The 14,669-nt window shown below is 39.8% G+C and overlaps 1 protein-coding gene across 2 annotated transcripts in view; it reads right to left on the bottom strand.

Annotated features, from left to right (window-relative positions):
- Positions 1 to 14,669, bottom strand: part of KIF26A (kinesin family member 26A) — a 109,532-nt gene that overhangs the window by 10,730 nt on the left and 84,133 nt on the right. For both annotated transcript variants that reach the window (XM_086613379.1, XM_086613380.1), the window contains 5 exons: positions 4,209 to 4,418; positions 2,126 to 2,219; positions 1,390 to 1,652; positions 954 to 1,137; positions 496 to 655 (listed from right to left, as the gene is read on the bottom strand). In XM_086613379.1, coding sequence (XP_086469505.1) covers positions 496 to 655; positions 954 to 1,137; positions 1,390 to 1,652; positions 2,126 to 2,219; positions 4,209 to 4,418 — 911 coding nt within the window. The remainder of the gene's footprint in view (positions 1 to 495; positions 656 to 953; positions 1,138 to 1,389; positions 1,653 to 2,125; positions 2,220 to 4,208; positions 4,419 to 14,669) is intronic.

Here is a 14,669-nt window from a genome sequence, read left to right as displayed (position 1 = left end):
TGAAATTTCAATACAATTTTTAAATTTGAAAAAAAGGAGAGAAAATCCTATGAAATTTTGATGAAATTGTTCACTAATGTCCAGCTGGCTGAGATCGGTCTAAATTCCAAACCCAGGAAATAAGAGAGGAGATAGGAGGAAAGAAAACATTTTGGCCGTTTTCCCCTGCTTTTTTCAACAATCAAACCCTCCCCAGCATTTCACCCAACTTAAGTATATATCAATATTCACATAATTTTTGGCCATGTAATTAAGAATCTCATGTTACTATATGACATTGTAAAAGTTGTGTGTATGTACATACACATATAGACAGGCAGATGAATAGATATATGTGTATCTGTAATACAGAAGTAACGTTAAAAGACGACAGACCTCTCTCTGACAGAACTTCCTTTAACTTCGTCTTAGGTAAAGAGTAAATTGTCGATGCAATTCATTGCTAAGTTAAGACCAGTCACAAATTTCAGATAACACAGATAATAATTCACTTACTTATATGGCACATGCTTAGCACCGTTAATTAAGGCCAAAATTACATTGCCCAGGGCAGAGAGAGACAGACAGAGAGAGCCTCCCCCATCTCGGCTCTTGCTTAGCACTTTTTCACAGCTTCCTAGATCAATGAGATGCAAACGGCTGCGTCCTCCAGACACTAAAACAAAAAGGGGAAAAACAGTTGTACATCACGTTCTTGCATGGACTTGAGCCAAACTTGGTATTCAAAATGTATTCAAATGAGGAAAATAATGAATACAGCATGGGATAATGCCCGAATTAAATATTAATAGTACGGAAACCAGATATTAGCCACTGCTACCAAAATTAAAGGTGACTTGACTGGCTTGAGGGTTCACTTCATTTTTTCTTTTTAAGTTTATTGCAAATTATTGTTTAAACTAACCCAAAACCACGTGATTTAAAAATAAACAATATTGTAAGAAGACTCATACTTCCTCCTTTGCCACTCTTCTCCATGCGATACTGGTATATGTGAAGAGTAAAGAGCATATGTGAATTCCTCCTATCTTCTTCCTCGCATTCAGGTTTGCTGGTACTTCTGGCAGCAATTGCAGCATCAAGGAAAAAGGCAGCTTTCTCTGCTGACGGGGCCCTTAGCTCACTTTGGTTTTGAAGCTTGAATATAAACAAGAAAATGACTAATTAGCACAGGGGCATTTTTTTTTAATATTTTTTGCTGAACTGGCTAAATCTCTAGGGCACTAAAAGAAACAAATATGTACACCACAGGAGAAGGGCTTATAAATTAAAAGCAATAAATTTTTTTTTACTGTCTTAAAAGTTGTCATAATTGTTGTCAGATAAAAGGAAATAAAAAGCAGAAGAAAGTCAGGCTCAGATAAATCTATGTTGTGATATCCATTATACCTGAGTTCCACATATTGGATCTTCTCTCAGATAAACCCCAGGAGACTGGCCATCCTGAAGGCTGCCAGTGGCTACTTCAGCTAACAAATCCTTAAGGTTTTCATCTTTGCCACTGATCTCTACAGCAGACACTCTAATAGAGAAACGAGTCCCAGTTTTTTCTTTACGTTCATTGATTAATTTGAAGAGCCAAGAAATTGCACAGGGGATGATACCAAGGCTTTGCGTGGAGTTATCTTTCCCAATCATGGTAAAAGATTTCCCTAGAATGAAAAGACAAACATGAACTTAGGTCAATTTTCGTGTACAAGACAGCATCTCTTTGTATCACCACTGCACATTACATGCAATGTCATATGCTGCACAGAAAACAGAAGAGATGCAAAAATGCCAAGTATTTAATTATTAATCCATTACTATTTATTCAATTAGTTTTGCAATTTCTGTAACTCAGACTCACAGCAAATTAACGTTAAAAACATCCCTGAGCTTTTGATTTTCATCACAATGCACCTATATAAACTTGCTCTTGATTAAGCTAACCTGATGTTACGTTTTACCTTTTCAAATTAAAACTTACAATCCCAGTGTAGAAATAAACTATGATAAGTTTGCAAAGCTAATTAAAAAGAAATTCTAATCTATTCATATACTCCAGGTTTATTGTTCCAGGAGCTGACAGCATGTAATTACCAGACTGACATAGTAATTAACTGTAACGAATTTGGGAGCTCACCAAGCTTGACATGACCAAAGCAAAATATGCAACCATCTGCACCATTCACAACAGACTGGATTACTTCTGCTACTGTTCCAGAGCATACCTCAGCCTGAAAGAAAGATTGGAGACAAATAAGTAAAAGAGCTTATAGTACTATGTTTTTTACTATTCTTCCATAAAGAAACAAATGACTCAATATTTTTGAGGTGCAATATTCTCCCCAATTTTATGGCATCGGTCCTATTATTTTAGTAACTGTGCTATCTTAAAAAATAATAAAATATGCTACTACAGCCTAAAATAGTTCTCAATTCTATTACACCAATTCTCTTGGAATATTGATTCTATGACTAATGTAGCAGACTGAATGCTATCCAACCAGGCTTCCTGCTGGTATAATAGCTTAGCCAAGGCTATTCAGCAATAGTAGCAACCCCACTGAAATTAAGCTACTCAAGAGTGCTCACAGGAATTAAAACAACATTTATACTGGTGAAAATGCATTAAGATCCCTGAATAAGATTTCATAGTATCACATTTTCCTCTTCCCGGGGAAACATCATCATCAATAAAGAGAACTTGCTAAAATAGTTGAGTGTACTAAAACCAGTTTATCCACATCAGTGAAGGTTTCAAATATATAATAAGATGATCTGTTAAGTACAGCAACTGGGGGCAGGAGAGAGGGTTGGTGCAAACATGTTAACTACAGTGAAATGATAAGGCTCCCTTTGCAGGTGCATGGCAGCAAGCTTGCCTCGAGCAACGACGCCTGCACAGAAGTGGCTGCGCTGGCCAACGTCACCCAGAAACACCACAAACAGGCCACCCAACACGCCCACCACGAGGATCTGAGAGAGCCTAGCCCAAACCAGGGGTCAACAGCCTGAAGCGTTGGTGCCAAAACCAGCAGAGAAGCAGGCTGTGACTGGCCACCTTGCAGCAAGGCTGGCAATACGAGTAAGAAAAACCAAGTTCCAGTTCAGGACTAACGTTGAGATCACTGTTGCATGTTTCTGCACAAAGACGCCATTTGAGCTGATGCAGAATCTTAAAACCAGCCTCCTGGCGCGGCTTCCCTTGCTTTGGGCGCTGATCTGTGTGGGAGGTTATTCTCCAACTTCAGTGCTTGGCTAGAACTTAGACCTAATACGTACTTTCATATGTCTAGTTTGGGATCCAAAAAAAAATTAAACAAAATCCTAGAAGATATGAGAGTGGGATTCTGAACTAGATCTTGTCATGTTTTCTCAACGTTAATATACCATTTTCACCTTGGATGTTTTGTGGTTTACTTTTCTTTCATCAAAGTTTTTTCAGGCAGTTCAAACTTGAAGAAGCTCTTCATACTCTGCTTAATTTTCTTCCTCTTTTTAAAGTTGCCCTAGGATTTTTTTTCTGAACCTGATATATTTCCCAGAAGAAAATTTCAGGCATCCATTCTCACCAAATATACTGCAGCCCACAATCCTCTCAAATACCAGCTGTCCTATTTGTGTATCAGATTTCAGGTCTGGGGCTACTACTGTACAAATACACTCTTTTGCAGGGCAAGAGAAAGGCATGCACCATCAGCACCACCATGAAGATAAAATAACCAGTCAAAAGCATAGTGTAAACAAACTGGAAAAGGCAAAGAAAATATAAAAGCTCCCTAATTGTTTCAGTATAGCAACCCCATGGGGTTAGCTGTATCTCTTCTCCTAACAACAGCATTTAGTTTAACGTTAAGCACATGTTTATTTCCCATTGAAAGCAGTGGGGAAGGACTTTATTTCAGTGACATCAAATGGGTTAAAACCTAACTGGATGGAAAAGCGAATTTTGAATTGGCTGTGTGTCTCTCTCTAAGAAGAGAAAAGGCACGAAGATAATTTAGTCGGCAAACCCATCTCCCCAGCTATTACTCCTTAATTTTACATCTCGACTAAACTGAAAATGTAAGAATTTACCCACTTGTCTATTAATTATCACATTTTTCCAGGCATTAAGGCAACTCATTCAAATAAAATTCCCCAGAAACAGGAAGAACACTTAAGGCAATCAAATGCAAAAGCCATAAGAAGTCTCAGGAGGTTTATGTGAGTGACTCCAGTACCTGCGAAGCATCCTGGGGAAAAACCGCATCAAAGGCAAACATCTTTGGGACAGCGACAACGCCTCTCCTGTGACCTGCATTGGAAGGTCCACTTGCTGCTGGATCATAAAATGTGATTTGCTTTTTTCGCGGGTCTACCTTTAGGAAGGACATGGATTCGGACGTTTCATGTGCTCCTTGAGAGGGACAAATCCTTACCATCACTTTCACCTGCAAGAATTCAGAAGAAAGTGACAAATTTAGTTTCCAGCTACAGATAAATGCATGCAAAGCATTCCTTCCAAACCCACTCCCCCTCCCATGACACGTTCATTTGTAATATTTAGGTGTGTCAGAACAACCGTGGGACAAAACCAGAGCCAGATTTTCCAGGCTGGTTTCCACCCTGGGGTCTTCAGTGAACTAGCTTTTAAAGGTGTACTTTGTCCCTTCAGTTGACTCTGTTCCAGTTTTATCATTTCAATTTATAAATGTCTGATCTGCAGGTATAATCCACTGTAGGTGTAATACCACACCTAAGGAAAAGGAAACTCTCATCTCCTACCTTTCAAGTACTCAATGCGACCGAAAGCACAAACCAATCCACTCCAAAAATCAGTCTGAACAATCAAGGCTCAAACAGCCAGTGCATTTGAACTGAAATAAATCTAGAAACTTTCCATTCCTGGTTCACATTCTTTTAATAAAAAGGTGCTTCTCTTACAGCCTTCTCAAGGAGATACCTCTATGCTGTCATTGCTAGGCTCTTCGACGGTTAGTTGCAGATTTAATGGAAGTCTCAAAGAAGGGAAGAAAAAAAAGCATTAAAAGGTCAAAAAGCTTGAAAAGAAATCGCTCACAAAGTACATTTCTATTGCAGCATTGCAAATGCCAATTTCCTACACATGGCATTTTAAGACAGCATTTTCAGAGAGCTCAGACATGTTGGCTGTGATTTCCAAAGCAGTTTAAAGGAGCCAATTGACTGGGTCTCACTAAAGTTCAGCAAAGGCTGCACACCTGCTTCTTTTAAGCTTCCTGGAAATCAGGTTCTTACTTTGAAAAACTGTGAAATACTGCCTCACACCCAGTTACGACCATTTATCCTTATGAAATGCTCCCAGGTCACAACCAGCGCATTTTATACACCTCGCACTGAAGTAGATGACTGTTATGGGCACAGTGAATCACTTTGCCAATCTTCAATTCCACTCTGCCCAGCAGATCAAACTTGAGAGAAAAGCAATGCTCAGGCAGCGTGACTTTCCATGGTCAATACAAAAATCTTTCAATAACAAGCTGAACAACAGTGTTATCTCCTTATCCAACTACCAGACAACTTTCACAGCACCAGTGTTAACCATCTAGTTTCACCGGGTGAAGACCCTCCATGGCTGTAATGCACTGCAGTCAGCAGAGCTGGAACAATTTACACCAGTGCTCTCCAGAGCACCCATCAGGAGTTTTGTCTTGTGCGATGCAACTACTGACTCACAGAACACCCACTACTCTTACAGCACTTACACCTGATTTGGAAGGGGAGTGACAGATAGCAACCCCTCTGCTGCAAATCTACCAGATGAACCCTCCAAACACAGAGCACACAGTCATAGACTTGTAGAATGGTTTGGGTTGGAAGGGACCTCAAAGATCATCTAATTCCCATCCCTCTGCCACAGGCAGGGACACCTTCCACTACACCAGGTTGCTCAAAGCCTCATCCAACCTGGCCTTGAACACTTCCAGGGATGAGGCATCCACAACTTCTCTGGGCAACCTGTTCCAGTGCCTCATCACCCTCTTCCTTATATCAAATTGAAATCTCCTCTCTTTCAGTTTAAATCCATTACCCCTTGTCCTATCACTACATTCTCTTGGTAACAAGTCCCTCTCCAGCTTTCTTGTAGGCCCCCCTTTGCTCGCTAATGAGTCAGGTCCACCTCTAGCCTTGAGCTGAATGTTGCATGGAGAAGCCAGTTTGGAAAGCGTGCATGGCTGGTAAAGAAGGATTCTCCTTTCAGTAACTTCTTGTTGCTAAATTTAACCTTAAATATGCCAGAACAATTTGACTCCGATTTACTATGTTCTGAGAACATTATTTAATTAAAATGGTGTGTACTTATTACACTGACGCATTGTTTGTGTCTTTACAAAATAAACGCACTTTGCAGTCAGCACGTCCTCGTCACTCCTGTATCCAGAGAACTAATAGCAAAGGAAGAAGCAAAGCTGAAAAACTACTCCAGCAAAAAAACACAACATGGGAAATGCAGGCAACAAGCAGAGACCAGGGCAGGCTGAGCCACCCTCTAGGACTGCCCTACATACCAGACAAGATGACAAGCTGACGGCATCCACACCTGCACCCAGTGCATGCAGTCAAATATAGTGCCCAAGCCAGGATGATCTGCAGCAGTAAGGACCATGCTGAAGTGTCCCCTGCCTTCATCAGCTGGGGAGGGTAATTTGAAGATTTCATTTAGGTCCTTAACTGTTTCATTTTTCCAGCTCCTCCTTTCTAAGAGGGCTAAGCTGCACACAGGCATACCTGCACAGTTACTCAAGCATCCTCACAGAAAATATTTTCCAGAAAGCGGCTATAAAAGCTTCTCCACAACATTTTTTCCAACAAAGAGGTTAAGAAACAACCGACCCCTTCAGTAACACTGCAGGAGGCTCCACCAAAGGTTGCAGCAAATTCTTCCACCTATTGACTGAAGCAGTCCCCTGATTTCAACACTTTCTTTTCTTTCCCCTTTTATAGTAATATGAATATGAAAATACAGTCCCAGAAAAAAAGCGAACCGTAGAATAAATGAAACAGCTGCCTCAAAAGCAAAGTGCATCAGAGGTGACACACTCAAGGCTGTTTCCCCATAAAAGCTCCATGAAGCCAGCTTTGTGTATTAGCCTGCTAGCTCAACCTTGACATGCTACCAAGGTGCTCGGAAAAATAACCTCCCTCAGGAAAAAAACCCACAAACAACACAACTAAATATATATGTAAGTACAAATGCCCACTTCAGGGTCACTTGATTAAAACGAATTTTAAAATATATGCTGTTTTCAAAGCACTTCTCTAAACAGTCCTTTCTGTTCTCTCTTCCACCCATTATTAGATTATAGCAGCCAGAGCTTGGATAAGAGGAAAATTGGTTTGCTCCTGACCTAAGCAGCAAGTTACCTCCATCACAGCGTTGCTCACCCTAACACAAAGATGGCTTCACCCCTGGAAAAACCTTGTGTGTCAAATCAGCTTTTTGAGACCCCTTCTCTGAAGCAGAGAGACACTAAAATAGCTTCGCATAATGGATCAGATCCCAAACTTAACAGGTCTCGAGGGTCATCTTCATTTTTATAGTGGAAGTGAGCTTTAAAGACAAAGGGGAGAGGGAAGAGAAGAGAAAAGCAGCTTGAGGGAGTTCCTCTTTTAGTGTTTCGTGTATAAAAGCTGCTTTGCAGAATAGAAAAACACTGATTTCAAATCTAGTTTCTCTGCCCACTAAATCATCTATAAGTGATGCCTGCCAGAAATTGCAGGGTTATAACCTGTCACATTCATGACGCTAAGCGGGACTCTGACTCCACTCGGAAATGAAGCGGAAATGCTCATGAAAGTAGTAACAAGCACAAAGGTTACTCGAACACGTCCCTTCGCAACAGCAGAAACTCAGCGCAGGCAGATCCTGCGTGCGTGCACGCGCTTCTGAGCATGCGACAGAAAGGTTTGGTGCTGTACTATCTATTCTTCTTACACTTCTTGCCCTCCTGTGTTTCAGGACCAATCTTAAGTGACAGGTTTATATTCTCAGATCTGAAGTTCATCTCAGTAGGCCTCTGGGATGAGTACTGCAGGAAAAGCAGCGTACTATAGGGCCGGCAGGGTGCCTGCCTTAAGGATCAACTTAACTGCATCTTCTCCTGGGTCTCTTTATCTGGTTCTCATACAAAAGGCATGCTCACCTATAGAGATAGCAACGTGCAGTGCAGGAAATCATCCAGATACAAGAGCATGCAGTGAGGGGAGGATTCAAGAAACCATGGGAACCTGCAAATTTTAAAGTAACTTTGGGCCGTAACTTAGGAGTATAGCAGCAATACCTGCACGACACTCTAATTCTTTTATTTGCTTATGAAAATGAATGACTAGAATTAAGTACAATAACATTAATTTCAGGCCCACTCAGGATCACACCCTCTGTGGGCGGTTATTCAACAATACGACCAGCTTTCTGGTGGTCAGTTCCAACTGCAGCAGTACCAGCTACGGGTAACACTTGTACAAAGCAAAGAAACACAAGATAAGGAATTTAGAGGAGAATGAATAAAGAAATGGAAGAATAAGACAGGTCTGAAAGAATAAGAACAGGTCTGGGGAAACAAAAAAAGAGAGTGAAAAGGAATGGCAACAAGGTGGGTTGGGAGGGAGAGGAAAAGAGAGAAAGAACACAAAAAAGGAAAGACAATACAAATATAGCAATTCCAGAAAAGTCATCTCAGACTCAAGGCATCTCTGCCCTGACTGCTTTTAGACTCCTTAAGGAGAGCTAAGATAGCACATCCATCCTGTGATGGGGGTGACTCTTCCTGCTAGAACTGGGAATTTTTAGTAACTCTTTTTTTTTTTCCTCTTTTGTGTATTTCTCCTTCAATGTCATAGGAAGATACAGAGTAGGAAAAAGAACTACAAGTGGAAGTTTATCATTATCAAGGATACGAGGATTTGTACATAGACATAAAGACACTGAATATGGGATAGAGGCTCTGTTTTAATGAGGATGTTGATAGAAAAAGAGGATAGATTTGTATTTGAGTTCAATTTCTACAAACAAACATAAAAGAAACACAAACAGCACAATACTTGCACATTATTAATACTTTTCTCAGTGCCTGAAGACAGCCTAAACCATGCAAACCACTGAAGTATCTCATTAATTAAATGACTTTAATCAGGTGGGTTTTGTACACTGGGGGTTAACACTTCGCTGTTGAACTTTCCAAATTCATGTTTCTGCAGGAACCAGGAGGTCAGCAGAATTGCTGAAGGAAACCCTATTAAAATCAAAAGCGTCTGGGAAAAGAAGATGCAAATATATCCTGAATATGCCATTAAAAGAGAAAGAATTTAAAAAATCAATAAATGAGCACAGAATTTGGAAAAGCTCTAGAAATGGGTGGCATAAGGTCAGAGGTCCACCCACCCAGCACAACAATGGGTGTAATTTTAACCTTCACTGGCAAGGCTGGGAGAGAGATTCATAGCAATCAAGGAATTTTTAATTTTTTTTTTAAGTTCATCTGCCTGTCAGCTTACAGTGGAAGTCAGGGAAAAGGCAGGCTACAAAAGCAAACATCTGCAAGCTAGGATTGATTTGCTCCAGCTATGTAAGGGCAAACCCAGTGGATGGATGCTGAAGCATAAAACCAAAAATCATACCACAGTTTTATGCATGCATAAAGAATTTTAAGGGAGATAAACTGGTAAAGGGCAGATTTCTGACAAAAAAAAAAAAAGAGAGAAGGGGAAAAAAAGTCCCCTGTGTGAAGAACAATGGCTATGTGGAAGACTCTGGGGCTAAATCCCATACAATTTTAGAAACATCTGATGAGACCTCTAGAGAACTAGAGATCCATATAGTACACTCAAATACCAGTAATTTGTTAGAGCCCTGAGCCAAAACTCTAGACCTTGACATCTTTGATCCTCATGAAAGTCAAATCTAGATGTGTATTTAACAATCCTGACCTAAACACTGAAATATCTCAGAAACTGAGGGATGTACATCCTGGCTGGTACCAGCCCTTCCTCCTCTTACAACCCTCTTCCTCCATGGCTACCATTTACCCCATTTCACACGCAAAGGTCACAAGGAGAGATGTTCGACCCCATCACCATGTAGCAGTCACTGTTCCCATGCCACGACCTCCTCCAAAAGTGCTGTCCCCACCTGCCACCTTTGTGCAAACCGTGATTTCCAGACTTACCCTCGCATACTGAACCAGTTGGAGTTGAGAAGAATAGGACTGGGGAGTCACAGTAACCAAAATAATGGGCAGAACTGGTCAAGACAGTGCAAAACATCAAGCATATGTCCATGTCAGTAAACAGGTTTGGAAAAAGTAAGAGACAGACCAAAACGCCGTGAAACTCAGATTTCAAAGCAACTCTCTGACATGAATGTGAGACTGATGGCCAGAGACAAGCTAGCAGTTTTGTCTAATACAGCCCATATATTTTGGATATGCTGAATTGAATGGAGCTATGGCAAAGCCGCACATCAATGAACACGGAACTCCTTCAAGACCAGTGAGGCATGCACTGTCCCAGAAGAAATCACGTCCAAGGTTGAATTTGTAGAGAAAAGAGCCAGTGATAACAGAGAGAATGACACAATCCTACACAATTTTAGACAGAAACAGCCAGGAGAATGATACAGTCAGGTTCACATTGATTATTACTCCGTAATCAAAACAGATGAAAGGGCTATCAGCTCTAAGACAAGGGAAAGGGGAAGGACCGTCTCACACTTAAAGAACCAGATGATTTGAATTCTGTTCCTAAGAATATCATGGACCTCTACCACATGTTTTAGACAACAAATACAAAAAAATACTGGTCATTCATCTTTCAGTAGAGTGAAGGGTGCTAAATACCTCACACAGTTTAATTTGAGGCAGACACGTAGACAGAGAAGATTCCACTAATTCGCTAGGTAATGACTAGACTCCACGGCATTTTGAATGTCGAGGAAATTACGACCCTGACCCACCAAGTATGTTAGCACGGGCATAACTGTAACACATGGTACCTCCTTTGAAATCAATGGATGTGCAGTGTTCATATGTTTACAGTGATGCTTTGTTAGCATTTAATGCTTATATAGCCATTGAGTTTCAAATGAGACAGAACGAGAAGGAAAAATAGGAGGAATGAATTAAAAAGCATGTAAAATTTTTAAAATACATGTGCTCAAGCCTTTTTTACTAAAATAAATTCTGACTTTATCTGTCTGTATTTTGGGAAAGTGCTGGCACTATACTGGAATCCATTCTAAAACTGCTGGTCATATTCTGCATTACAGCAGTATCATAATCCCTAAATGGATAAGCAATTTTGTCTTTAGCAATAAATGTCATTATATCGAATTTGAATGGACACTAAATATTCCCTAGAAACACACATCCTTGACAGGCATCGTGCAGCCAGGAAGTTAATTTTGTCCAATGTTCACAAAATGGTGTATTAATAGCAGGTTAATTAAATAACCATGTTCAGACATCCACCATTCTGAATTAAGATTTCTCAGCAAGAAATCACAAAGAATTCACATTCATTGAATAAAGACCACTTTCCAATGAAATCACTTATTTTTCAACTACAGTGTAAACCAAATTACAAAAGTTCTAGTTCAGAGCCAATATTTTTCATGGATTTAATTGTAACTGACAGATATATAACCCTTGCTAAATTGGTTTACTGTGGGTAGTTCTTACAAGGCTTTCATATACTGCCACTACCATTGGATGGCAAATTTATATGCAAAATTGTCATCTAGCATAGACCATCTAGCTCCCCTGGGAGAACCTAAGGGGGTGGGATAGGGGTTGGAATCACTTCTGTATTGTACTCTATTAAAGAAGAATTGACTCTGCTCCCAGGAGACATGAAGAAAACTATAAGTGAAAACAAAGTGGAAGAAATTGTGTATTTTTATCTAATTTTTCCACATTTTTGTTTAAGCAGTTCAAGGCATTTCAGTAGGGGTGCATGTACCTTGGATGATACGAGACTACATACACGGATAGAAGAGTACTTAGGATGATACATGATTTATAACAGAAATAACACTCCAGTCATTAGGAAACAAGCAGCAATAAAGATGACAAAATTAAGTACCTATTTGTTATCCGTCATCAAACCATCGTAAGAATGGGACATACAGCACACTTAAGAAAACCCTGCACGATCAGTAAATCATACTAGCAGCACCTTAGCTATGGCTTAGTAAAGCATAAATGAAAGTGGACGTCTAAAACACATAAATGGAGACCAGAATGTATATACCTGTCCAAGGAACATGTCTGACAATTCAGGTTCTCTTTAAATGCTCTACTTCAATTGTCTCACATAGGAGGATTCTGTCATTCTAGCATAAAAAATTGACAGGATCCTTGGAAGAGACAAGCACTTAAAGTTGCTGTTGTAAGTGATGCAGTATTATAAAGAATGAGCTGAATAGCACCCCAGAAAAAACATTTTGCATGAAAAAGGCTTCCTACCATGATAAAGAAAAACAGCAAATTAGAATGCTATGCAGCAGCCACTGTAAAAAGGATGTCTTTTTTAATACCACAATATGATAAATTATCTTAAGTAGCACATTAATGTCAGAAATTGAGCATAATCTAACTTCTTTCCAGTGACAATATTAAATGGCTTTCAGACGTCTTTCCTACTATTCTGACATTAAATTTAATAACACCCAGAGAGACCACAAAAATGATTCAGTTACAAGAATCATACTGTACTGGATCATTGCCTTTTAAGTAGGATTCAGCTAAATGATTTGGACTCTGATGTTTTTGGCACGTTCAAGAGACAGGTATGAAATTTGCTACATAACATTTATCAGTAGTGAGCAAAATTCCTTTCAGTATCCAGTTTGCATTGGTAGTGGGATTTTCCTTTGCGTGTAAGAGTCTGACTATTGTTGATTAGAGGAAAAAACAGTTCCAGACAGACCTACAGTTCTAAATTTTTTTTTTTTTTTAACACTTTTCTCTGCTTAGTATTCCTGAACATGGACAAATCCTGCAAGCACCTAAGAGTGTATAATATTTTGCACTCTTAGCAACAAAAATTAAGCAAAAGGCTTAAGTAAAGATTTGTATCACAGGACAAGTTCACAAACTATAATTTCCTGCTAAAACTATTATAAGGGAATAACTGGTATTTGTGAAATGTAAAATAAATTAATAAGACATTTATTTCCCACCTTCCAAGACAGTACTAGAAACAATGAGAAATTATAAATAGAAACAGCAAAATATACGTATAGGGTCTCTGCTGCAGTAAGTCTCTAGCAACAAAAGTGTTCAACCATAAAAAGCCATATAGCAATTTCACCACAGCAGAACTGTATGACATGCATGGAGAAGATGATGTGAGACTAAGAACAAATTTAGATCTTGGGCTCAAATAATCAATAACTGAGTTCAAGTGCAAGAACCAGTCATCACGATCTTTTCACATTCCTGCCTCCTCCAACAGTTCTGACAATGCACAGTTAGTGCCTTTGCTATAGTCATACAGCTTACAAAAAGCAAGAATTCAAGCCTCTTCCCTTCCCCAAATGTCCATTGAGCTCACAAGTTCAAGACAAGGTCCCACAACCAGTGACAGGACCTGTCAGTCAGACTGACTAATTCCAATTCTAGTTCACCACAGAAACACACAGAATAGTCCTGATGCTGCCTATGCTCAATTCAATGAGTTCCTTAGATTCAACTGTCCTTACCCCAATTCACAATAATTCTTACTAATGTGTTTAACTTTAAAACCAATGAAAAGGACTTAATGCACGGGGAAGCTCCGCACTGAATCAGTGCTTTTGGCCAAAGGGAGTTTCTTTGGCAGGAAAAGCCAATAGTTGTGGCAGGGCAGCTTTGAAAGTGAACATCAAATAAGGAAGTTAAAATTCCTGGTATGGATGTTAATCTGTTTGGTGACATCTTTTTTCCAAAGGTTTAGGTTTATGGGGGACCAATTATGTACCAGCAGCAAAACACACACAGCTGCTGCTTCTGCATGATGGAGTCTTGAGGTCCAGCTCTTCCCTCTCTCAGCCACAGCAATAGCTCCCCTCTGAGAAGACAACATATAGATATATACATGGGGAGAAGGGGAAATCTTTACATTTCTTCAGTTGTTACCATCCTTTTTTAAACTTCTTTAGAGATATTACCTCAAGGAAGAAGGCTAGTAAAGAAAAAAACATCAGTGAGTGACTGTTACTTAAGCACTATGAGCCTGAAAAGGAACAAGTATTTATATGACATACTGTTAGAGACCCTCTAAAACTAAAGATGCTTGATTTTCTTGCCTCCTGAACAGTCAATAAAGCCTTTCTTTAGAAGCTCAGACTCATGATAACAAACCTAATGCTGCAGCTTCCATGATGGCTGGTAAAATAGGTTACGGTCATGCCTGATTTCCTTACAGCTTATCATTTGTGCACACATAGTTAGAGCTCCTTTTCTTATGTACATCACCTTGTGTTAATCACCTTGTGTTAATCAGTGCTAAAGTTTATCTGCCTTTCTATCCACTCAGTACCTTCAGTGTCATGAGATCTTTCTGCAAGTCTTCACAGTCGGTTTTAGCGTTAGCTACTCTGAACACGCAGCTTCACCACCTCATCTGAACCATCGAGGAAGACACTGAACAGCACGGATATGACACCACTGCTAACTCTGCTCCAG

Source organism: Tauraco erythrolophus, chromosome 6 (assembly GCF_009769465.1).
Source record: "Tauraco erythrolophus isolate bTauEry1 chromosome 6, bTauEry1.pri, whole genome shotgun sequence".
NCBI lineage: Eukaryota > Metazoa > Chordata > Aves > Musophagiformes > Musophagidae > Tauraco > Tauraco erythrolophus.
The sequence above is the reverse complement of the archived record's forward strand: the minus strand, read 5'-3'. Positions and strand labels throughout refer to the sequence as shown.